Source organism: Triticum dicoccoides, chromosome 1B (genome assembly GCF_002162155.2).
Source record: "Triticum dicoccoides isolate Atlit2015 ecotype Zavitan chromosome 1B, WEW_v2.0, whole genome shotgun sequence".
Taxonomy (NCBI): domain Eukaryota; kingdom Viridiplantae; phylum Streptophyta; class Magnoliopsida; order Poales; family Poaceae; genus Triticum; species Triticum dicoccoides.
In genome coordinates, this window is record NC_041381.1 from 4,142,550 (window position 1) to 4,169,372 (window position 26,823).

The window sequence follows — 26,823 nt, forward strand, 5'->3', positions numbered from 1 at the left end:
ACAATCACTACAAAATACCAAAAACATTACTTTTGCTGTCTTTACGTTTGTTACCGTTACCACCACTATCATATTACTTTGCTACTAAACACTTTGCTGCAGATACTAAGTTTCCAGGTGTGGTTGAATTGACAACTCAGCTGCTAATACTTGGGAATATTCTTTGGCTCCCCTTGTGTCGAATCAACAAATTTGGGTTGAATACTCTACCCTCGAAAGCTGTTGCGATCCCCTATACTTGTGGGTTATCACTGTTCGACCCACTCGGCGAGGAAATCAGCTATTGCTTGGGACTTGATAGCTTTCTTTGCCTCAAACTTGATATCTAAGGGAAGGAGTTCAATCGTCCACTTTGCCACTCGACCAGTTGCGTCTCTGTTATGCAGAATCTCTGACAATGGAGCATCACTGACGACCGTAATTGAGTGGTCAGAGAATTAATGTGCAACCTTCTTCGTGATCATATAAATCCCATAAACAAGCTTCTGATAATGTGGATATATTTGCTTTGATGGAGTCAAAACTTCAGAAACATAATATACTGGTCATTGAACTTTATAAGCTTTTCCATCTTCTTCCCGCTCGACCGTAAGTACTGTACTAACGACTTGTCCAGTGGCTGCAATATAAAGCAGCAACGGCTCTTTGCTGATTGGGGCAGCAAGCACCAGCTGGGTGGAAAGCAGAGCTTTTAGCTCTGCAAACGCTGCATCAGCTTCACGAGTCCACTCGAACTTATCTGACTTCTTCATCAGTCGGTAGAGAGGCAGTGCCTTCTCACCGAGTCAAGAAATGAATTGACTTAGGGCGGCCAAGCAACCAGTAAGCTTCTGAACATCATGCACACGCACGGGGCGTTTCATCCGGAGTATGGCACCCACTTTCTCGGGGTTAGCATCGATCCCTCGTTCGGAAATGAGAAAACCGAGTAATTTTCCTCCTGGAACTCCGAATGTGCACTTCGATGGATTAAGCTTGATATCATACCTTCTGAGGTTGGCAAAGGTTTCAGCAATGTTAGGCAGTAGGTCGGAACCTTTACGTGACTTGACCACAATGTCATCCATGTACGCTTCCACATTCCGACTGATTTGAGTGAGTAAACACTTCTGAATCATCCGCATGAATGTGGCCCCAGCGTTCTTCAGGCCGAATGGCATCGTGACATAACAGAAGCACCCGAATGGGGTGATGAAAGCTGTTTTAATCTCATCGGGTCCATACATACGGATCTGATGATACCCGAAATAAGCGTCCAAAAAGGACAAATGCTCGCACCCGTAGTCGAGTTGACTATTTGATCGATGCGAGGGAGAGGAAAGTGATTCTTCGGGCAAGCCCGATTGATATGCTTGAAGTCAATGCACATGCGAAGTGAGTCATCCTTCTTAGGGACCATGACAACATTAGCTAACCACTCGGAGTGGTAAATCTCTCGAATAAACTCAGCTGCCAGAAGTCGAGCCACTTCTTCACTGATTGCCTTCCTCTTCTGTACGGCGGACCGTTGAAGATGTTCTTTTACCGGTTTCACTTTTGGGTCGACTCGCAAACGATGCTCAGCCAGTCCCCTGGGAACGCCTGGCATATCAGAGGGTTTCCATGCAAAGATGTCCCAGTTCTCACGGAGGAACTGGGTGAGCGCTTCTTCCTATTTGGAGTCGAGTGTTGTTGAAATGTGAGTCAGAGCAGCATTGGGATCGGTGGGTGAATATGAATCGGTTTTGTTTCACCGGACGACTGAAATGCTGAATCCGTGGCAGGCTTCTTAGCTCGCAACAAATCACTCGGATCTGCATTTTTCTGATACTCCTGCAATTCCACTACTGCCATCTGCGCATCGGCGATCTTAGAGCCCTTCTGGAAGCACTCTTCTTCCTTCTTTCGATTGCCAGTGATAGTGATCACACCTTTAGGACCAGACATCTTCAATTTGAGGTACACATAGCATGGTCGAGCCATAAAACATGCATAAGCTGGCCTGCCCAGAATAGCATGATAAGCACTCTAGAAATCCACAACTTCAAATGTCAACTTTTCTTTGCGGCAATTCTTGGAATCACCGAAAACCACATCAAGAGCAATCTGGCCTAGTGACTCAGCCTTCTTGCCTGGAATGACTCCATGGAAACTCATATTGCTTTCACCGAGTCTGGACATCTGAGTGCCCATCCCCTTCAGCGTCTCTGCATACAGAATATTCAAGCCACTGCCACCATCCAACAGAACTTTAGTCAGTCGAGTTCCTTCGACGACTGAGTCGACCAGCAATGCTTGACTCCTAGGGGTGGCTATGTGCATCGAGTGATCAGACTGATCGAATATAATAGCAGTCTGAGACCATTTCAAATAACTGGGTGTCGCCGGAGCGACCATGTTTACTTCTCTGTTGATGACTTTCAGTCGGCTTTTGCTCTCAACATCAGCGAAAATCATCAGAGTGGAATTGACGTGAGGTTAACCATCATCACTTTCCTCCTTGTCCTCAACTTTGTCTAACTCTTTTTCCTTCTCTTTGGGCTGTTTCTCTCGGAACTGCTGGATCAGGAGCCGACACTATCGAGTGGTATGTTTCGGGTAAATGATTTTACCCTCTTCATCTTTCTTTGTGTGAATATGGCATGGAAAATCCAGCACATCATTTCCATCTTGGTCTTTTATTTTCTTGGGGTTCCATGGCCCTTTGGGCTTCCGCATGAATTTCCCCTGAGTCACGGCCAATGTTTCTCCAGGAGCAACTGGCTCGGCTTTGCGCTTTTGATTCCGACTGGAGTTTCCTCCTCCGGTTTCATGGGCGACTGTTTTGTGCTTGCCACTCTGGAGCCGATCCTCCTCTTCACCATTGGCATACTTGGTGGCAATCTCCATCATCCGACTCAGATACATATCTCCGGTCCGACCAAACTTCAGATTCAACTCTCGATACTTGACGCCTTCCTTGAAGGCACAAACTGCTTGGTGATCAGACACATTCTCCACCGTGTGATGCAACATGATCTATCTCTGGATATAATCTCTTGAAGTTTCATTTGTCTTCTGCACACAAGATTGCAGCTCTGTCAACCCTGCTGGCCGTTTGCATGTTCCTTCAAATGTTCTGACAAACACTCGGGCAAGATCTTCCCAACTGTAAATGCTGCTGGGTGCTAATTGATTCAGCCATGCTCTGGCCGAGCCCTCCAACACAGAGGAAGGTGTTTCATGGCTACTTCATCATTGTCGCCGCCAATCTGAACAGCCACTCGGTAGTCCTCAAGCCAAGTGCCAGGCTTGGACTCACCAGTGAACTTACTCACTCCAGTCGCCAACCTGAAGTTGGGAGGAATCACTGCGGCTCTGATGGCTCTGCTGAAGCACTCTGGACCCGAGACATGTGCTCTGCTGCTGGTTGGTAAATCTCTATCATGGCCTTCTCTGTGAGCTCTGTTTCTGTCGACCAAACCTTGAACGGGAATAGATCTTGCATCAAAGCCCGGTTCTCTGGGCTCGACTGGAATCCTTCGCCCACCACTGTGAGGGCGTCGGTCTTGATGTTGCCGAGGCATGTATGACCCACTCCTTGCGGGAGGCGTGGGCACTCGATGAAGTTCATAGCGATTGAGTCGGTGATCATACTGCTCGCGGTTTCTGTACTGATATTGCCGGTCTCCATGCTCCTCACGCCTCAGGGGCGATCTCGGGCTGTGGGCTGACTGGACTATATCTGCCATAATAGATCTGCTATGGATCCTATTCCGCGACTGTGACACAGTTGTATTCTGTTCTCCCGTTGCCCGGAGTAAAGCTCTGATCTGCATTAGGCCTCTACAAGCTTCTGACTGGGAGGGCTAAATTGACTCTGCTATTCGAGCTGCAGCTGTGAGATTCTGGATGAAGTTCGATATACCTGAGTCGGAGGTGGAAAGAGTTGACGTCGACTGGATTCTGGAACCCGCTGCCGAGCACGCTCGTCGAATACGCGCTGGAGGTTCTCTAGTCGAGTGCACTCAGCCAAGTTGGCCAGGCGCACCTCTTCCAAGGCTCGGGCCTCGGGGGTTTCTCCAACTATAGGAGTGTGAAGTGCATCCATGTTCCGGCGGCGAAGTTCTTCCCTCTATTGCGAAGAGAGGGGCTCGGGGAGGTATTCCTCATGGACACGTGACGGATCACCTCCGCCGTCGCCACCGTCGGTGCGGGGGAAGCTGGGAGGACTGCGAGGTCCATCGACCATCAGGACCTCCACCGCAGGATCACTGCTGTTGCACTCGGATGCAGTCTCTGCGGAGCCAGTCGACAGGTCGAACATGCCTTAGAGAGTTTCGTCGGGCTCGATCGCCGTGACTTGGGGGGTGGCCGACTGGCGAGCCACCGCATGCCTCACCCACCGTTGAAGCCTTGATCGACCGGAACGCTTGCGCCGGCGGGCGACAGGGAGGGAGGACGCCACAAGAGTCGACCGATACTGGGTCGACAGCTGCCGCAGGAGGACGCCGCGGACGCACGCGCAAAAGTGCGTTGCCCCACGGACGGGGAGTGCGTCGACGTTGAGTGGAGCTTCCTGAAGCCAAGTTGACTCGTCGGCGACAAACACGAGCACGCCAAGACGGATCTCGCGGCCCTCAGCCAAAACTCCTCCTGAAACCATGATCAAGGGGATCGGCAAAATTGAAACTTCTCCAACAAGTCGCTAAGACACATGCTGCACGGTGGGCACCAACTGTCGTGGTTCTAAGTCTGACAGTAGAATAGGGGGGTAGGAATGTAGAGGTAATATCCTAGTTATGGAGGAGTTGTACACGCAAGTTTTATGAGTTCAGGCCCTTCTCGGAGGAAGTAACATCACTACGTCTCGGATCCCGGAGGTGGTCGACTGGATTATAAGCGTGTGAGTTACAGGGGGTGCGAGCCCTTGTCCCAGAGGAGGGGGGGGGGGGTTGGCTTATATAGAGTGCGTCAGAACCCCGGCTCCCCTCCGTTACATAGGATTCAATGTACATAAAGAAGTGGCGTTATAGGTAACACCTGCAATGAAGTGCTACAAATGATCATTAAATATATGAGTAAATGCCCGACCGTTTCTGCGTAGAGCGGCTTTAGGTCTTCTTGTATGTCGAGTGGTTTGATGGTCGAGTGAGCTGGATAAGAGGGGTGTCCGAGTGAATGGTAGGTCGAGTGGACTTCACTCAACATCTTCGCTGGATCCCTTCTTCTGATTCTTGAATTCATTTGCTCTTAGGACAAGGACCTTAGGTAGGACGTATAGGTCAGGCCTATTACCCTACCCTAGGTTTGTGTCCTCATCAACGAATACTTTGTATCCGAGAATTAAAGAGGAGCACAACCTCGTTGGAACTGATCTGTTGCTTGTTCCATTTGAGGAGTTCTTCGAGTTCTTCAATCAAAAGGCCCTCGATAAATTAACGGTCTTTTGCTACTGTCTGTGAGTACTACTTCTGTCATTAAGTCTCTATATATAGCTCAGCTCTTTCATTGGATGTATTTATAATTAATTATCCTCACTATATTATGCAGATTGAAGATCGTCGAGTGCAGAAAAGCAGAAATATGATATTGGGTTCATTAACACAAATATCATAGATGAATTTCTGGTTACAAAGGACGCCGAAGAGGCCGAGGCCTACTTGCTACAATCGTTGATCAAAAATCAAAACAAAGATTTAATACTCTTTCCTTACAACTACGAGTGAGTGTTACTGTCGTGTGCATATTCGGTTTCCCTTATTACTCGGGCGAGGTTATAGTATGTAATTGATGAGTTATGCATGCGTGCGCAACTTCCACTATATTCTCCTGGAGATTAAGCTTGAGCGGGGACTAGTAACCGTCTTAGACTCGAGACGAAAATATCCCGAAACCTATGCGGGCATGACTAAGTTCAATCGATCATTATCGCACCATATCGGCAACTTTTTGTTCATTTCCTGATATCTCAAGTAATAATAATTATTTTCTTTATCTTGCAGGGTTTGGAAACAGTTCACCGCAGAAGCTCCGGGACTACCAAAGGAGCTGGGATATACATACCCGAAAGTAAGTACTACTAGCTAGCTAGCTTGTTGTGCGCATCTCCCGTTGATTCTATAGCTATACTTTCATCAATGCCATTTATAATGCTTCATTATTAGTTTGATTGACCTCTATTTCTCATAAAGTGCTTGTGGCAGGATCAAGGGAATAATTACTGTGGATACTACTTGTGCGAGTTCATCTACAACGTGACTTTGAAAAATAAGCAGGGCTACTCTAAAAGACAATATGAAGTGCGTAAGCAATAATATTCACAATTTCATTTTATGCCACCATCAGTTCTGTTGAGTTTCATTCATATATATGTATTAACCCCCTTCTTCAAATTAGACGTGGCAGATGTGGGATGTACTCCTACCACAAGATCGCATTAGAGCAATTCAAGAGGAATTGGCGGGATTCTTTCTTGACCACGTCATCAATAAAGCCGGAGAATACCATGTGGAAGTTGATTTCAAATGCTAGGGGATTGTAAGAGATTCGACATATTGTATACATATGTAGCCAGTAGCGTCAGATAGATAATACGAAAACTTGTTGTTCGACCAATCTCTCGAAGAAGGATAGGTCGATCACTTCTCTCGGTATGCATGACGAACTTCTGTACTTAAAGGTATCCTTCATTTTCTTACTAGCTAGCGTGTCGAGGGCCTCTCTATGTATAGTACGTAGCGTCGACCAAGCACGGACATAAGAGAGGACACTTCTCTCAATTAATTAGCTAGCTAACACAATATATGAAACACCTAAATTAACCCCCCAAAACCCCCAACCACCCCCCCTTCAAAAAAAAACAAAAACCCCAGCCACTGAAATGCTGACGCGTGGATGCCTATTGGTCCCGGTTGGTGCCACCAACCGGGACCAAAGGGCCTCCTGCCTGGGCTCGGCGCACCGACCACGTGGAGGCCCATCTTTCCCGGTTCATGTAAGAACCGGGACTAAAGGTCTAGGGCATTAGTAACTACCCTTTAGTCCCGGTTCAAGAACCGGGACAAAAGGCGCTCACCAACCGGGACGAATGGGGGGTTTTTCTACTAGTGTGTTGCATTGACCCATTTGGCGCAGAAGTGGCATGGGGTTGTACGGTTCACGAGCTGACTGATTTCTCCCTGGAAATCAGTTGGTTGACGTGTGGCAGGTACCTTAGTCTAATGGTATTGATATGTTATTCTAGATGTTGATAACATTTTCTGTAACTTTGGTCAACTTTGGTATGTCATTCTCGATGTTGACGCGTGGCAGGTGGTTGTGTTTACTTTGGTATGTTATTCTAGATGTTGATGGTATTGGTATATTTTAGGACCGTGAAGTATTTTTTTATCTAAGACTAAATTTATGTTATTAAATAATTATGCCAACATACTCCCTCTGTAATGAAATATAAGACCGTTTAGATCACTAAAGGAAGTACTTATTTGTGATTATTAATATCACATAGTTGATCTATTAGTAGTCTAATGGTCAGTAAAATGGTCTTAGTACGTGATGTAAGTTGACATGGAGTGTCTAGATAATAGATCAACGACCTATTATGCAATGTCACTTTCGATATTTATCCGAACAGTTCGACGAGTTAATTAACTATATGCATCACATGAATTATAATGAAACAGGCATTAATTAGACAAGCACTTTGGTTGGTTACCTATTACAATCGGTCAGTAGTATTAATACCACCCGTGAACAAATAATGTAGTACAAGGATATTAAGACGACACTAGTTAAAAGTAGATTAAGTTGGACGGGAGAAGCCGAAAGTGCACATTGTGCTTTGCTAATTTCGGTCCTGACGTACACAAGGAGATTAAAAGATGGCACATGGATGCGCTGTACACGAGGTACAAATAGACATTGTGTTTTAGTAGACAGTATAATTATTCTAGTACAGTAGATTATTCTTCCCTTTCAATGTCCATGCGATTTTTCGTCAAAAGAGACCATCTGCTGGGTTGAAATGACAAAAAGGACCACCTATGACTCAGAGTGACAAAAAAAACCCCCTCGTCGTGGCGGCAGGCGCACCGGGCGACACGTGGCGCCTGCCGCCACGAGATGAGGCGGTCGGCCCCGCCGCCAGTCTGCCAGGCGGCCAGTCGCTCCCACAGGATTCCGGTCCGAGACCGAAACGGAAATGGGAATGGTGGGCCATGCCGCCAGCATATGAGGCGGCCTGCGTTGTAGCTCGACAGCGACACGCTTCTGCCGCTGCAAAGGGTGAGCCATGCCGCCACGGCTTGTGGCGGCCGCATTGCACGCTCGCCGACAAGGGCGCGCGCTGGCCAGCCTACGTCCATTCTCTTTCCGGGGCCTCTTTTTTCTTCTCAGCTTTTTATCGAGAAAAGTTTGGGCAGCACCTGCGGCGTACGCTTATGATTGTTTGGCCGTGATAACATGATGTACTAAAGTAAAATAAACTTGCTTGTTACACGGCCTCACACATACATCAAATCGCATGCATAAACACCAATTAACTGCATATGAGGCTGTCGGCTTGTGGCGGCATGTCCCACCCTTTGCAGCGGCAGCAGCGCGTCGTTGTCAGCTCGCTCTGCGGAGCTACTGTGCAGGCCGCCTCATATGCCGGCGGCATGGCCCACCATTTCCCGTTTCCGTTTCGACCCCGGTCCGGAATCCTGTGGCAGCGACTGGCCGCCTGGCAGACTGGCGGCAGGGCCGACCGCCTCACGCCGTGGCGGCAGGCGCCACGTGTCACCCGGCGCGCCTACCGCCACAGTGAAGGGGTCTTTTTTGTCACTTTGATCCATACGTGGTCTTTTTTGTCAAATCGATCCGGCATGTGGTCTCTTTTGACGAAAAATCTGTCCATGCTGCAGAAGATATTCTTCCCTTTCACATGAGTTATTATTCCCTCATAAAATGCAGTAAATTAATTTCTTCTACAGTTTATTATTCTCCCCTTTCATGTTTGTGACGTATCAAATCATTGTTTGCTCCACAAAATAATTGAACGATCAATGGTTGCCTAGTAGTACTAGTGTCTCCTTCGTGCCCAGAACTACAAAACCGCAACCTCATCAAATGAAATAAATTAATTTCCTTTAGAATTGATTATTCCCATGCATGTAGAAATATGTTTTTTTTCAAGATTATCCTTTATATTGGAAAAAGACATGCCCCAAGTCTTGTGTCCGATTTAAGATAATTCTCCTAAGGTTTCTAGGGTCTCCTTATCATCTAATGGTTTCTGCCAGAGTCTACGTAATCCTGTAGCCACCATGTTTTATCACGGAGGACAGAAGTCTTCATCAGGGTGTGACATAGAAATGGATTCGCATGGCAGATTTGTCTCTTGAGGTGATTGGAGCAGAGGGAAGGAAAGTCTCGATGTGGTAAGGGAACAAGTAGGGGATGTCGGACAAAGTAGGTCTGGTGATTCATCTGTAATGGAGGTGCCATGGTGGGAGTATAGGAAGTAATGTTGTGGGTAGTGGGTCGGAAGAGGGGAGATGAAGGGAAGGAGAGAAGGGAAGTAGTGGAAATGAGAACAAAGGTAGATGGGAGGAACATGAGTGGGAATCATATGGACAAGAACCAACCATTAAGACTATTTTGAAGGGTTGAGTCTGCAAGATGAAGAAGAAGAACTTGATCTATCAGAAGTAGACAAGCCTATCAAAGATATTGGATGGCTTGATCTGGTTCGGGTGCATACGATAAAACCTTTTAGCCAAGTAGCTTTACTTAATCAGATGTGCAATGCATGGTCTTCAAAGCAAGGTGTTACTTTTAACATCAAGGGGCCAGATCTATTTCTAGTATAGTGCCACTGTTTGGGTGATTGGAAGCGTGTCATGGAAGGACGTCAGTGGGTATTCAGGGGAGCACCGGTGGTAATTCAGGAGTACGGTAGCTTTACCAATGTGACTGCTTATGCGTTGAATATGATTTTCAGTATGGGTTAGGATCAAAGGCATCCCTGATGGTCATACGAGGCAGAAGGAACCTGCTGAGAAGGTAGCGAAAAGAAGGTAGTGGAGCCACTGTTCAAGGTTATAGATAATGAAGGAAAGATGAGCCAAACAAACTTTCTGAGAGCTTATGTTTATGTCGATGTTCATAAGCCTATAGTACGGTTTCTTATGACCACCATAAAGTTGATATCAGTAGAACTCTACACCAGAAGGAACGGGACTAAAATTTTCATTATATGCATCAGCGTTTAGTTCGAAATACACATACATGTGATCGATCAGTTATTATTGCCTAATCCACTCCAATTTAGTTCCCATATTAACTGGCATAAAAATATTATGACCCCTATTCGGTGTTGTTACGATAAGTGTTTTACAAACAACCACTCTATTAGTATTTCATATGCTCCCTCCATCAAAAAGTATAGTGCACATAGGTTTTCCAGAAAGTCAATCTTTCACAAACATCGAACAAGCTTATAGAGAAAATTATATCTACAATCCCATAATATGTACCCTACGAAAATATATGTCATGATTAGTCTAAGCAAAATGATTTTACTAACTGACATATTGCTTGTTGTTTTCAGTTGCGTCATGGAGGGGACACATGCCCCATTGGGCCTGCAACACCGCTTGTATCCTTCCGTGCCTTATCGTTTTCCCTATTCCATTTACCTTTCTTCATCTAGCCACACAATCTTCTGCACATCACCTCGTTCGCCATCATTGCAGAACTTAGGCCACCACTACGTGAGACTACACCCTCAGCGGTGCATTGCTGGAATTGAGGAATTGTCGGCGCCAAGGAGCTTCTAGCAGCTGTGAGGGGTGGTGACCACCGGGGTTTGGGAAGCAATGCCGACGTTGCATGGTGGGGACATTATACAGGCCCCACAATGACCATTGGCATCTTGTGGTAGAGCTACCATCAACAATAACCACTGATATTCACCCGACAGCGTCGCAGCAGCCGCAACTGCTGAAACCCCCGCATCGTAATACTAATGTTGATGCAAGCCGGAGGTGTTCGCAGGGCCACTACTAAAACCCATTATCACAGCACCCCCGTTGCTATAACTGATGCTGCGACGGCGCCACAATGCTTCAACCTCCCTCAAAGCATCATCATATTTCCTGCAAGCCGATGTTGCGATTAGGCAGAACTGAGATGATGTTGCAGAGTCTTTCAGTGAAATTGCGAATGATCGACGGACTGCGCGAGGGCTGACATTGTAGCTCCTCGTTGCGAGCGGCGATGCATTGTCGGCATGATAGCAGGCGATGCTCTGTCTCTAGTGCTAGTATTGCGAGGGGAGCAAATGCGGTCCATCGGGGTGCTCCGGTTGCAAGCGATGACCGGCGAGCCTGATGGGAGACGACGCTTGTGATTGCATTGCTACTACGCGAGGAAAGACGAAAACAGTAGTGTGAATACTGCATTTGGGTGAACCATGCGAGGAGGATGATGCAGAGGAGGTGAGGATGTTGCATTGACCTATTTGGTGTAGAAGTGGCATGGGGTTGTACGGTTCGCGAGCCGACTGATTTCTCCCCGCAAGTGAGTTGGTTGACATAAGGCAGGTGCCTTAGTCTAATGGTATTGGTTTGTTATTCTAGATGTCGATTACTTCTTCTATAACTTTGGTCAAAATGGACAAAGTTTGACTTTGAAAAAAATGTAGTAAGCAGTAGTATATTTAAGGAATGATGAAGTATTTTGGACTTATGAAGTACTTTTTATCTGAGAGACTGAGACTAAATTTATTTTATTAAATAATTATTCCAACATAGTTATTTGTGATTACTTATATCACATAATTGAACTATTAATAGTCTAATGGTCAGTCAAATACTTGACAGAATGAAACTTAGTACGTGAAATAATTTGACATGGAGTGTCTAGATAATAGATCAAGGACCTATTATGCTATGTCACTTTCGATAATTATATGAACAGTTTGATGAGTTAATTAACGATATGCATCACATGAATTATAATGAAACGAGTATTAATTAGACAACACGTTGGTTGGTTACCTATCACAATCAGCCAGTAGTATTAGTACCACCCGCCAACAAATAATGTAGGAGTACAAGGATATTAAGATGACACTAGTTAATAGTAGAGTAGTTGGACGGGAGAGGCCGAAAGTGCACATTGTCCTTTTCTAATTTCGGTCCTGACTCCTGAGGTACAAATAGACATTGCGGTTTAATGTTCGACAGTAAATATTCTAGTACAGTAGCTTATTCTTCCATTCCAATGTCCGTGCTGGAGAAGATATTCTTCCCTTTCACATGAATTATTATTCCCTCATAAAATGCAGTAAACTAGTTTGTTCTACAGTTTATTATTCTTCCCTTTCATGTCTGTGACGTATTAAATCATTTTTTTGCTATAGAAAATAATCGAGCGATCAATGGCTGCCTAGTAGTACTAGTGCCTCCTTCGTGTCGAGAACTACAAAAACCACAACCTCATCAAATGAAATAAATGGCATATACTCTGCTGCTTCGGCCTACACGGCCCAGTTCTCCGCATCCTATCCCAGGTTCTCCCCAACCAAGATTTGGGAGGCACACGCTGAGCCAAAATGCAAGTTCTTCGCCTGCTTGTGCTCCACGGAAAAATCCTCATGGCCGACATGCTAGCCGTTCGTGGCTGGCCGCACGACCCTTGCTGCCCCCTTTGCCTTGGGGCACTGGAGACGGCCACTCATATCTGCAAGGACTGCCCGTTTGCCGTTGCAGTTTGGTCTCACGTCCAGGTGTGGACGGGAGAGGATTCTGGGGCCACGCCCACGTTGCCCCCTTCGATGGGGATTTCGGACTGGTGGGATTCGTTCACCACCAATTTGCCCAAGGACGACGGAAGAAGGCGGAGCGGCCGCTTCCTTTACACCATCTGGAACATCTGAAAGGAGCGAAACCGACGCATCTTCAATGGAACTCGCCTCACGCACCTAGAGGTAGTAGCTATTGCCTTCGACGACATCAAGCAAAGGACTTTGGCCTTTGGCCGAGCACAGGTGGCAGCCGGTATTGGTTGATTAGTTCCTAGGGGTTTTTGTCCGGTTTCTCTCAGAAAACCGGAACACTCTTGTACATAAACTTTATTCTCCTTCTTATATGAAAAGGCAGTGCTCCTGCCGGTTCCTCAAAAAAAAATCAAATGAAATAAATTAATTTCCTTTACAGTTGATTCTTGCCATGCATGTATAAACATGTTTTTTTTCAATATAAGCATGTATATTGGAAAAACATGTCTATATTTGGTGGCCGCTGCTCACGGCTCACCGTGCCTAGAGTTGAGGCTATTGGGTGGGAGCCTGCTTAGATTGATTCATCCTATGCCCCACTAAGAAGAATTCCTTCGAGCTGCTCAGTTTGGCTGGATCGCACCATCGCATTTTGACCCTAACTGGTTGTAGCTTCATGATAGAAAACTCATCAATGGCTACAAGTTTATCAACTGGTTTGGCAAGATGAGCCAGCCAAGTAACTGGCAGAAAAAAAAATACTTTCTCAGATCCAAAATAAATGACGCAATTTTTACCTAGGTTTATTTAAAACTGCGACACTTATTATGGATCGAAGGTAGTACCCTTGATTCGATTGAGAATAAATATATTTTGTTAATACATCTGCTCAAATACCCTGGGCATCCAGCTAATTGGTGATTATAAGACAAGACCAAGATGGTTTATTCATTCATTAAGGGTGCGGCTTCAACCAAAAAGTAGCACTAATGATAGTGTCTTAATTAGTACTAGTAGGTGGTTGTGCGTTAGCTAGGCAGTACCGTTGGATTTCTTGTCGTACCAAGATTGGGCAAGAGGTACATGTTGTAGTTTCGATCGCTCTATAAAAAGCAGACGTGAATCCAGACGACAAAGCTACAAGCGTACAAGCATACCTCGTTCATCTTTGCGGAAATGGAGTCCAGCGCTGGCGCGGAGTGTTTGAGAGATAAGTGCATCCTCATCACCGGCTCAACAGGGTACCTCGGGAAATGTATGTTTAACACCTGCCTGTATCCTGCATGCATGCGTGAACTCTTGATTCTAAAGATTATGGTTAACAGTACAACTAAGAATCTGTTGTAAGGAGTTGCCATATCATCTAGAACGGACCTAATAGCAAGAATATAAAGTAGTAAATATTAATTGTGTACTACTTTATTAATAGTTAGTTTACCTTACAATCTCACAAAATGTTTTGGGCTCGTGCTGCAGCTGACTACTATTTACAACCCATTACTTTTCTTTCTCCTCTAACTAAGCAAAGATATAGTTCAACGGTTCCAAAATATAGGTTGTTTTAGCAAGCTCTTCTAGCTTGCTACAACGACGTATATTACAAAATGGAGGAAGTAATATTTAAGTGCTTATAGTTTACTTATGTCATCTTATTGTATTTGCTCTAATGGTAGCTTCTGCCTCGTATCTTCCATACAGTGCTAGTGGAGAAGATATTGCGGGTTCAGCCGGCGGTGAAGAAGTTGTACCTACTGGTCCGCGCGCCCGACGCTACGTCTGCTGAGCAGCGTGTCTTGTCTGAGGTACACAATTTGTTTAGCTTATTTCAACTTACTATTAGAGGACATCTATGATTAGATCCTGAGAAATGTCAAAGATTCTCACGTAATATTTGCTCTGTCCTGTTCTCTTTCCGCGATAAAGGTCATTGGAAAGGATCCCTTCAATCTTCTACGAGAAAAATACGGGATTACTGGCTTCCAAAACTTCATCAAAGAAAAGGTAGTACCTCTCGCTGGAGACATAATGGATGGCTACTTAGGGCTAGACAACTCAAGTGTTCATGCCTTGTCGGAGGAGATTGATGTTATCATCAATGTGGCTGAAACCACTAACTTTGATGAAAGGTTCGTTCCTTGAATTATTGGCCCTGATGCACAAAGTTATCTTGGTTTTTTTCCGGGTAGTCTTGGTTTGTTGTGACAACAATATTATTGGATTTGTTGATCGATTTTTTTATCCATAAACTTACAATAAAGTTCGTGCAAAGTGGTGGCTGAGAGTCTGTGTAGGTACACCTCTTTACTTCGGGAACTAATACAAAATTGCTAGAAAAATAAAAAGCATAACATTACACAATATGACCATATAAATCGGAGGAAAGAAGATAGTATGTGCCCCATACAAAAAGAACTAGTGATACAAACATATATGAATATAATATAAAATTCAGAGTCTTCACTTTTTTGGTGTCAAATAACTATATATCAACACGAAACTTTAGATACACAATCCTGGTACAACAATGTGTCAAATTGTTTTCAGAATACAACAGAAATATCTAACAAGAGGTGGGTTTTAGGTATCCCCGAGCTAAGAAAAACACCTCTCTAAACTTTTCTACTTGTATTTTGTGCTTCGCTATTTGGAGGCCTCTTTAGCTGAAATGTTCAGGTATTTCCGGGTAGTCTTTTATTTACTTCTGTTTTTGTTTAACAAGTTGTTGAAATACAGCAAGAATTGAATATTTTCTAAAATTACAAACAATTTTCAGTATATGAACCATTTTTAAAAGGAGTTAAATGTTACATGATTCTTTTACAAAGATACGTGAACATTTTTAATTTTACATGAATATTTTTCTAGAACATAGGTAGTTTTTTTAGGAATACGTGAATGAATTTTCAATTACATGTGCATTTTCTAATTACTCATTTTAATGTTAAAGAATATGGAAAACAATAGAAAATCGAGTGCCAAACCTTCAAAAGCCAAAAGAACAGAGATAAGAATTGCCAGGGGAACGCTTATTAACCCAAAAACAATGAAGCGCAATGCATACTCTGTACTGGCCAGCCCATGGAAGAGAGTGCATGTGTGTTCCGCTCCAATTTTGACGCACAGACCGTATAGGAGCAATCGGATAGGAGACAACCATGTTCTACCCATGCACTAGCAATGTACTAGTCTGGTAAGGTTCAGGTACTACCCGTAGGCAAGGTTGTCAGAATCGCGATTCTGTTATACGATTTACGACTTTACGATCCAAACTAACCTCTATGATTCTATGATTTTAGTTCTTAGAATCTACATTTCTACGATCCTAATAGTGAAGATACTACGATTTGCGATCCTGCCATCGAAGCTCCAATCCGATTCAAAATCGCGATTCTGACAACCTTGCCTGTAGGCATGTAAATGTGCCCATGGCCTACCCATGCAGGACCGGTACCCAACGGTACTCATGCCCATGAGTAAAATTGCGATCTTTAGCAGTATATAATCTATCCTTGCTGCAAGAACTAGCACAAGTGCTTAGGCCAGAAGAGGGCAAACTATGGTAGACGTTGATGCTTGGATCCCAATATGTGTACCAGCCTGATCCTCAGGTATGTCTATGAAGAATAGAACAATTCCAGTAGTTGTAGTAGAAGACTGCCTTCCAGGTATCTTGGACCATTTAAAAGCCACATCCCAGAAGATCTTAATACCTCTTAGAAGTAGACCAGAGTTGCTGGCTGAACCCCGCTGTACCAAATGATTAGTACACTGGATAGAATGATTCTGCAGGGTTGGATGTTGCGTGTCATCAGGCTTGTCCAAAAGAGCTTGAAAACATCAAGTGCTGATGCCGCCTGATGCACCTACATTGCAAAACCTTTTTTTCCTGGCAAAGAGGCAGTTATTTATAGACTTTTGATGGCACCAGAGAAAACTGAAAATATTGCAATGGTGGCCTGAGGGTGATTACTATTCAGTAGCGACTGGATGAGACGATGCAAAGAGTTAGTCCCTCCGTCCGAAAGTACTTGGCAGGGAAACGAATAAAAATGAATGTATCTATAACTAAAATAAGTCTAGCTACATACATTTCTGCGACAAGTATTTCAGGACAGAGGAACTATTATTTTGAAGTACATGGTCTATCCTAACATTATAAGGAGGCGCAAACCATGTTGCCCTAGCAAAAGTGCAGCTAAAAAGGAGATGCATATCATCCTCATGTAGGTTACACCTGCAACAGTTGGAGGCTGTCTGCTGGGAGAATAAATCAGCCCTTATAAAGGAAAAATACCAATAGCACGCTACAACAAACTAGCGTCGGTCTAAAAATATGCTATATCGCGCTATAGCGTGCTATATCACACTATAACGTGCTATTACCGAGACTTTGGCAACCGCTGTACTGGTAGCTCGGTCTCCTCTGCTACCACATCACCCAATGATCTGTTCCCCCTATTGTATTCGTGCAAGATGCCGTTTCTAGATAAATTGTATAGCATTTTTTTTCTCTCGTACGGGTCTCACACTTACACAAATCATATGATGCCACTGTACATGAGTAAATAACATAAAACAACCATAGGATTCGAAAAACTATGGCTTTTAAAAAACTTTCTAAGACCCGCCACTTTTGTGGTTCGCTGATTCCAAAAGCATTAATTGTTCACTTGGAATATTTTAAGCGGGATTATGACATATTAGACCCAGTCGTTAGGGCCACATGGAAAATAAACTCATCATGTTAAGTGTTGGACCAGCGCCCCATTTGTGGCCATCTCCTCACCCCCGAGTCTGCCCACACCCCCCACCGCAGCCGAGCAACAAGGTTGCCAGGAAGGGCCGATGAACACCCTCCCCTACCCTCACTATCCTCCCACTCTCCTCCGTCGACGGAAGCAACCTGCTCATCGATGCCATGCTTGCACGGCGTGCTTCCATGGCCACAAACATTAGCTCCCGGAGCATAGCTCCGGCGGCGCCAGCGCCCGCAGAGCAGCAATTTAACGTCGGCTGAAAAACACCCAGTGCATCAGCGTGTCCCCGGGGAAGATCTTGTGCCTCCCTGCATCCGGCACGGGCAGGCCATGGACGAAGCTGCCCATGCTCCCTTCGAGGCCGGGAACAGATTGCCGGTGGTGCTAGCTTGTGTGCAGGGGCTCCTCCTGGGCCTGGCACCCACTGAGCCTCACCTTGATGCCCACATGTGTTGTTTGCCAGACGGCGGGCCAAGCGTACGTGTGGTTCATTTTGCAGGGACACGATTGTTTTTTCTTTTTGCAAGGACCTAATTGCTTTTTATGATAAAATTATAGGGACTTGATTGCTTTTAAGTTTTTTTTGTAGGAATCCGATTGCTTTTAAAAAATTATTTTGGCCCCACCTGTCATAACTCGCAATGGTCAACCTAACGGTCAACGCTAACGGTGTTGACTTATATGTCATTTCAGACCTGATGAGTGGACCCGATATTTCATAATCATGATTAAGATTAATAACCCAGTCATTAGTACAACATGGTAGTTTTTTGAAATAGTGAACCACCGAAGTGGTAGGTATTTGGAGTTTCCAAAAAGAGGTCGTTTTCCAGAATCCTAGCCCGAATTGTGGTAGTTTTATTCTATTTGCTCCACTATATACCCTGCACTCTTCAGTTCATATACCACTTCCTCTCCTCCTCTTCAATTGAAAATTTAAGTAGATTAGTGTTATTTTCAATCGATTAGGATGGACAATGTTGAGACTAGCATGATTCTAATGTATTGGCATTACTTACATATGAACTTCGAAGATAAAACCGGACATAACACTATTTCACAGTAGTAATACCCAAGGTTTAGAGGATAACATGATTGCAATAAAAAATAAAATTAATATAACAACTCTACATGACTACAATTAACAGAACAAGATATGGGTCTCGCACTTCAATTAATAAATTAGTAGCATCTCATCTTTTAGCAAATTAATTAACAAACTGATACATTTTTTCAGGATATTTGATGCTCTCGTTGCCGCCTACAATGAACAAGCATTGCCATGTTTCATTCGCAACCCGGATGACATAATTGATGTGGTAAGTATGTTCTATGTTACTAGCCTAAATAAGCAACAATGGGATAACTAGGCAAATTATAAAATTGCTAGCTAGTCTGTATATTGGTGAACCACATAACTGATTAAACTAGACCTGTATAGATATCAGCAGACATGGTCATAATTGTAACACTTGTGGCCATGGTTGTTCACTGGAACGATAAACCGCGCTACTAGGAAAGTGCTGATAGGTGGGACGTAACGGTCAACACCTTGGGGCATGCCATTGGTAATCTGGCAAAGGGTCAGTTCTTTTGGCGGCTTAAGAAGTAAGCCGCCTCCTCCCCAGTTTTATTCATAAGACGCCTCTCTTATTCACTGGGGCTTTCGAACTAGTTATGAGATAACTAATATAGAAGACTCAACAAATTTTGAAAGTGGCTTATTTTTTAATCTAGGTAGAGGCAACTTATTTTTTTAAGCTGCCGAAAAGAATTGGCCTAAAATATCATTGGCGGCGGCACCTCGGGCCTGCCAATGGGTACATCTACAAAACTACAAGTGCTTGACATTGATAGCATAGCGGTGGGGGCGCCGACGGCTGTGCCTCTCGGAAAACAGAAAAAACATGTTTTCTGTTTTTTTCCTTCCGCGAGAGGCACGTTTTTGCTTCCGCGAGAGACACAATTGTGCTTTCATGGGAGGCACGACCGTGACTCTTTCTGAAAGGAAAAAAAACCTTGCTCCCGCTTCGGTATTTTTCGTCCTATTTTTTTCGTGAGAAAAAGTTCGTCAAAAGCAATCAACATGTGGTCTAGTTTTGAAGATCTCGACGCGAAACAGTGAAAACTGTTTGAGATTTGGACGCAAGGTTTAAGAGATAAAATGTTTTGAATAAACGAATATACAAAAAAGGGAAAACTCACAGGTTGCGACAAATGGCGTACATACAACACGCCACTTGTCACAACCTTAAAAGGTCGGAGTGATCTTTGCAAGGAGTACTCCTCAATTAATGATTTCGTGATGAGCACCATTCCTTGACCACCGATGAAAATATGGGCCAGACTTGGCCCCAAGTTAGTTGTGGGGTTGGCACTACCTCTGGCGGGCTCGTAGGTCGGCCTAGCACTAGTATAATATTTAGGTCTTCCTTTCCACGTATGTAGTGTCCATCGAGCCCGCATGGGGGAGGAGGGGATTTGTCTTCCTTTCCACGGATTCAAAATGATTGCCAACATTTTTTTGGAACACTGATTTCTTTCCGCTTCATCAAAATACTAGCATTAATATTTGTCTATTTTTTTAGAAAAATTCATGCAAGTTTGTCTCGTGAATTTAATTTTGTATACTTATTTAAGCTTATTATTCGCAACTTTTAATATGATCTAAAGATCTATCAGTTTCAATGTAGGAAATGGATTGCCCCAACTCTTTGGACACAAGGAGTTTGTGCGCCAATGATGGATTTGGAAACAATTGCTTCTACCTGACGCTTACGGAGGATTTCAAATTTATGACGGTATATTTTATGAATTACTGAACAAATTTCATTTGTAAGCATTTATTAAAAAATTCTAATAAGCAAACCTTTTCTTTTATCTTTAAATTTTCTCAGTGCGTCCCCTGCTTTGCAAGGGCTGAACTATTAAAGAAGCTAAACGTCGCGAGGGATGAGGAGACCACCATTACTGCCTTCCTCAATATAAAAGAAGGCTTCTATTTTAAGGTTATGATCCAAAATGAGAAAGATCAAACCTTTTTTGGTTTCCATTGTCTTAATTGGAGAGACTTTGCTAAAGCTTACAAATTGGAGGTTGGGACGGAACTGTCCCCAGATATTGGCCAACAAACTAATTGTGACATCTGGGTGGATTTGGATAAGCTTCCTATGATCCCTCCATGCAAGTTTTGTGTTAAAGATACCTAGAAACCTTTATATTACTCAACATTAGTTGCTAATTGTAAGTATAATATTGCTTATACATAATTGGGCAGGTTATTTACGAGTGCCAAAAGAAACTCAGAGGATGGTAGACAACATTTACTATACTGCTGGCACCATAGTTACTTTGGAGGAGATGAAAGAGGTCATACGATTTTTGGACAGTATGAATGAAGGCGTGAGGCATTACCGTGCCGGAAAAAGTTTTGGACCATACATGCCACTTGCTCACACATTGAGCATGACGAACATTGAGAAGAAGTACCTGGTAAGTATTATATCCATTTTCATGTTATTCATATACTCTTGATAAATTAACTAGAATTCCTATGACTCTCTTACAATGACGTTCCTTTGCAATAGGAAATCCCAACACCCTGTGTGCCTCAGCAAATGCCTGCTAATGGTGATATGCGAATTATTGTCCATGACAAGACAAACTTCACATGCACTTACTCGACTTCAGCAGATGATGGATGCATCCTTGTAAATGGGTGGAAGCAACTACTTGAGACCTACCACGTAGAAATTGGAGATAGGTTGATTGCCGTGCTACACTATGGACCACGAGGGCCTTTCTTATTTCTCACCTCCATATTTGAGGGTGTTTTAGAGTGTCATTAAACTGAACATGATCTACAAATAAACTTAAACATGCTTTATGGTTATACCTGGTGTTGAACACCTTGTATGTATGGTTAAACTTAAATGTGATTTATGGTTATTAAAGGTTGCGTTAAAGATAGTGCAAACTATTTAGGTATGATACAACTGGGAAGACACATTTGTGCCGCCATGGCAGCACAAATTAGCAAAATAGCTCATTTTTGCTGCCATTGTAACATTTATGAGCGAACCTACTCCCTCCTTCCATCTATATAGGGCCTAATGCATTTTGGAGGCTAACTTTGACCAAAAGTTAGAGGAATAATATATGACATGCAACTTACACAAAGCATACGGTCAAATTTGTATGTGAAACACTAGTAGAAAACAGGGCATCTGTCCCGTCGTAAGGGCCTTTAGTCCCGGTTCATGAACCGGGACTAATGGGTCATTACTAATACCTCCCCCCTTTAGTCCCGGTTCATACACGAACCGGGACAGATGGGCATCCACGTGGCATCTAATGTAGATGTTAATGGAGCTCCCAATGATATAATTTTCACATTATACATCTAATGTACTATTTATCTTGTCAATAGTCAAAGGCGGTCTTGAAAAATGCATTAGGCCCTATATAGATGGAAGGAGGGAGTACATGTATTCCCTATGTAGCAAAACATTACCGAGTAACTATCTTCTATGTGATTGGCATCAAAAAATGTTGCACACCATATAAATAGAGGAGCAGGGCTAGCCCCTAGAACACAAGTTTTTGAGCCTCCTCGAGTTCTTCCAGTTCTAGTTAGTCCTAGTTGACTAATTAGAGCTAGGCTAACCTTCAAGTTCCTCCTCCGCTCTAAATCCGTTGTGCTTGGCGAAGCCCTGCGGAAATAGTTTCACCACCACTATCACCACACCGTTGTGCTGTCAGAACTCATCTACTACTTCTCCCCTCTTGCTGGATCAAGAAGGTGAGGACGTCATTGAGCTAAACGTGTGCTAAACGCGGAGGTGTCGTACTTTCATCACTTGATCTGGACGGATCGTGAAGGTGTACGACTACATCAACCGCGTAGATAAATGCTTCCTCTTAGTGATCTACAAGGTTATGTAGATGCTCTCGCCTCTCGTAGCTATGCATCCCCATGGATAGATCTTGCGTGGGTGTAGAAATTTTTTTTTTTCCATGCAATGGTCCCCAACATGCTTAACTTGGGATTCTTTTCGAATGGGCTCTATCCATGGGGATGAGTAGTCCATCATCCCTAATAAGCCAGCCTATCAGACATGCACTAAGTTGTGCTATGTCCGATGGGGGTGGAGGCAGAGGGAAGCTGGCGAGGTATGGATGGTTTGTCAGCAAGGCTGGAAGGGGAGGCTAGTGAGTGGAGGCCTCTATCGAACGCAAGGTCGCACCCCATCTATGGGCACTAGCCCAATGGTGGCTATTCAGGCAGTCGGGCGAGTGATGGCATCTGTTGTTGTCCTAGATCCGCAAGTAGGTTACATCCTGGGTCCGATGGCGGGTAGGGGCTGGCGACGTAGTGGAGGGAAGCGTTGGCCGGGAAGGTGGCGACTGGAACACAGGAGGGAACTACAATTGTTTTATTCATATGTTAATTTAAGGCATGAATTGAATACATGGATATTTACTTTATGTAATTCAAATTTGTTATGCAAGTATAGTAAAACCCCTAAGTTAATTTTCCAGGCATCAACTTTAGCTCCTATACAAAAACTGCACGGTAAATTCAAACTCAAAAGTGCAATTATCTTTTTACATTTTCAGAAAATCTTAAAAAATGTAGTCTAAAAGTCTTGAAATTAAGCATGGGGTCGTGATATGACCTAAAGAGGCTATGTTTCTATTTTCAAACAATTTCACAAATTTTATTTTCTATATTGCTTTGAAACGAGAGCAACTCCCCGAAATGATCAAATCTTTCACATTGTTAGTGTGAGCTTTCAAGTGCACCTCCTAGTTGCTTTTCGGCACTAGTGTTTGTTTTAAATGATATGACTATTTAAAAACTTATGATATGTACCGCAGGTTCATTAAACCAATTGTCAGGTGATACGTTTCCAATGTATCTATAATTTATAAAGTATTCATGCCATGTTTACGATGATTTTATATGGTTTTGGTGCACTTTTGTACATTTTTCATTAACTAGCCTATTAACCTAGTGCCCAGTGCCAGTTGCTGGTTTATGCTTGTTTTTGGTTTTCCAGAAAATTCATACCAAACGAACTCCAAATGCTACAAAATTTACTGTGATTTTTATGGATAAGAAGAGACACATGAAGCTTTGAGAAGGTCCGGAAGGTGTCTAGGGGGGCCACAAGCCTGGGTGGAACCCTCCCCCCTAGGTGCCACCACCTGAGCTTTTGGGACCCTCCGGACCCCCCTGGTCGTACCCTACCGGAGGAAGAAGTCATCACTCGAGGCCATCTTAATGATCCTCGCTACCTCCATGACAAGGAGGTAGTAGTTCACCCTCGAGGCTGAGGGTATGTACCATTAGCTATGTGTTTGATCTCTCTCTCTCTCTCTCATGATCTTGATAGGGCGCGATCTTAATGTACCATGAGCTTTGTTAATATAGTTGAATCATATGGTGTTCTTTGATACGTCTGCAACGTATCTACAATTTTTTATTATTTCATGTTATTATATTATCAATCTTATCAACTTTATACGCAATTTTATATCATTTTTTGGGACTAACCTATTAACTCAGTGCCAAGTGCCAGTTGTTGTTTTCTGCATATTTTTGGTTTTACAGAAAATTTGTACCAAACAGAGTCCAAACGCTACGAAACTTGTTGACGAATTTTGCCTGGACATAAGAGACCCTCGAATCTTTGGGTGAGGATCAAAAGACCTATGAGGAGACGACAAGGCAATAGAGCGCGCCCTGGGGGGTAGGCGCTCTCTAATGCCTCCTGGGCCCCTCGCAGCTCCCTCTAAGCTAATTACAGTGCTATAAATTTCCAAATATTCCAAAACCCCTAGAGAGCCATCCGAACAATTTTTCCGCCATCGCAAGCTTCTGTTCTTCCCCTGTCCCATCTAGAGGCCTTTTTTGGTACTCTACCGGAGGGGGAATCGATCACGGAGGGCTTCTACATCAAACTTGCCGCTCCTTCAATGATGTGTGAGTAGTTCATGATACGTCTCCAACGTATCTATAATTTATCATTTTATAGCAACTTTATATCATTTTTGGGACCAACCTATTGACCCAGTGCCCAGTGCTAGTTGCAGTTTTTTGCTTGTTTTCTACATCGTAGGAAATCAATATCAAATGGAGTCCAAACACCAGAAACTTTTTGTGGATTTTTTATGGACCAGAAGACTCCCGATGGGCTAGAGCAGCACTTGGGGGGGTGCCTCGAGGGGGGAACAACCCACCAGGGTGCGCTTGGGGGCCCAGGCGTGCCCAGGTGGGTTGTGCCCACCTCGGTGGCCTCCCGCACCCCCTCTTTACCCTATAAGTTCCCCAAAATTCCAGAGACCCTCGGGGTTAACCTAGATCAGAAGTTCCGCCGCTGCAGGGCTCTGTAGCCACCAAAAACCAATCTAGACCCTTTCCGACACCCTGCCGAAGGTGGGAATCATCTCGGTGGCCATCTTCATCATCCCGGCGGCTACCAGGATGAGTTGGGAGTAGTCCACCCTCGGGGATGAGGGGTTGTAGTCCACCCTATGTGTTTAATCTCTCTCTCTCTCGTGTCCTTGAGATATTACGATCTTGATGTATCGCGGGCTTTGTTAATATACTCGGATCATATGGTGTCTTCCCCTCTCTATCCTATTGTGATGAATTGAGTTTTTCCCTTTGAGATTTCACTCTTATCCGATTGAATACTTTTATGGATTTGAGAACACTTGATATATGTCTTGCAGTTGAATACTCGTGGTGACAATGGGGTATAGTATTGATCCACTTGATATATGTTTTGGCACTCAACTCGCGGATTCCCGAGGTGACATTGGGGTAGTGTATGCATAGGGGTTGATGCACATTCTTGTCTTTGTTTTTCCGGTAGAAATCTTGGTGCACTCATTGAAATTCTTTGTGTTGGATTGAGTATTATGAATATGAATCTGCTTTGGTGTTAGTTTAGTACGAACTCTAGGATAGATCGAACGGAAAGAATAGCTTTGTGTTATTTTAGTACGAACTCTTGAATAGATCGAACGGAAATAATAGCTTTGAGGTGGTTTCGTACCCTACAAACAATTTATTCTTATGTTCTCCGCTATATAGGAACTTTGTAGTGATTCTTTATCGCACGTTGAGGGATGGTTATATAATCCAATTATATTAGCAATGTTGGGAGATTGCACTAGCGAAAGTACGGACCCTAGGCCTCATTTTCAAGCATTGCAATACCGTTTTTGTGCCCGTTTACTATTTGCTACCTTGCTGTTTTTATTTATTCAGATTATAAAAATATATTTCTAACATCAATATTACACTTTTATCACCATCTCTTCGCCGAACTAGTGCACGTATACAATTTGCTATTGTATTGGGTGTGTTGGGGACACAAGAGATTTCTTGTATTTGGTTGCAGGGTTGTTTGAGAGAGAGCATCTTCATCCTACGCCTTCCAAGGATTGATAAACCTTAGGTCATCCACTTGAGGGAAAATTGCTACTGTCCTACAAAACTCTGCGCTTGGAGGCCGAACACGAGTCTACAAGAATAAGGTTGCATAGTAGACATCAAGCTCTTTTCTGGCGCCGTTGCTGGGGAGGTGAGTGCATGAAGGTATATCTTTAGATCTTCCAATTGAATCTTTTAGTTTCTTGTTTTATCACTAATTTGGTTTATAGAAGAAAACTACAAAAAAATGGAGTTGAGGTTGCATCATATTATTGATCATCTTTATAATATCTTTCTTGAAAATGATGGATCAGAAAATTGTGCTCAATTGTTATAAGAAGTCAATAAAATGTTTGGCACAAAATATTTGAATGATGAGCATGATTGCAATGTGGTTATTATGAACTCTTTGAATATCCGTGATGCTAATGATATGCAAAGTTACAAGCTTGGGATGCTTTATTTGATGAAGATGATATTTTTAGTCCCCCAAGATTTGATGTGCAAATTTGTTATAATGATTGCATGCCTCCTATTTATGATGATTATATTGATGAAAGTGGATTGGGAGAGGTCATGACATTATTTAGTGATGAATCCACTATTTTGGAGGAGGTTGCAATTGACTATGACAACAAAGTTTCTATCTATGATGATTATGGTGATGACATGTATGCTATAAATAATAATGATAACCATGAAACTTGTCATCATGATCTTAATTTTCAATCCCATGATAGTTACTTTGTTGAGTTTGTTCCCACCATTATTGATGAGAATAAATTTGCTTACGTAGAGAGTAATAAAGTTTCTACGTTTATGGGTCATGAAAATAATGCTTTATGTGATAGTTATATTGTTGAATTCATTCATGTTGCCGTTGAAAATTATTATAA

The 26,823-nt window shown here is 43.5% G+C and overlaps 1 protein-coding gene across 2 annotated transcripts; it reads left to right on the top strand.

Moving 5' to 3' along the window:
• The first annotated feature begins 13,883 nt into the window (after window positions 1-13,883).
• Window positions 13,884-21,446, top strand: LOC119298835 (fatty acyl-CoA reductase 1-like). 2 transcript variants are annotated; one of them, XM_037576143.1, is made up of 8 exons: window positions 13,884-13,979; window positions 14,423-14,526; window positions 14,648-14,850; window positions 18,719-18,800; window positions 20,175-20,282; window positions 20,379-20,664; window positions 20,759-20,973; window positions 21,069-21,446. In XM_037576143.1, the coding sequence occupies exons 1-8, from the start codon at window positions 13,901-13,903 to the stop codon at window positions 21,327-21,329; spliced, it is 1,338 nt and encodes a 445-aa protein (XP_037432040.1). In that variant the 5' UTR covers window positions 13,884-13,900; the 3' UTR covers window positions 21,330-21,446. The 2 variants fall into 2 exon arrangements, with proteins under 2 accessions (XP_037432040.1, XP_037432046.1); XM_037576149.1 differs by lacking the exon at window positions 21,069-21,446 and having other exon boundaries at window positions 20,379-20,489; window positions 20,759-20,922.
• Window positions 21,447-26,823: the final 5,377 nt, after the last annotated feature.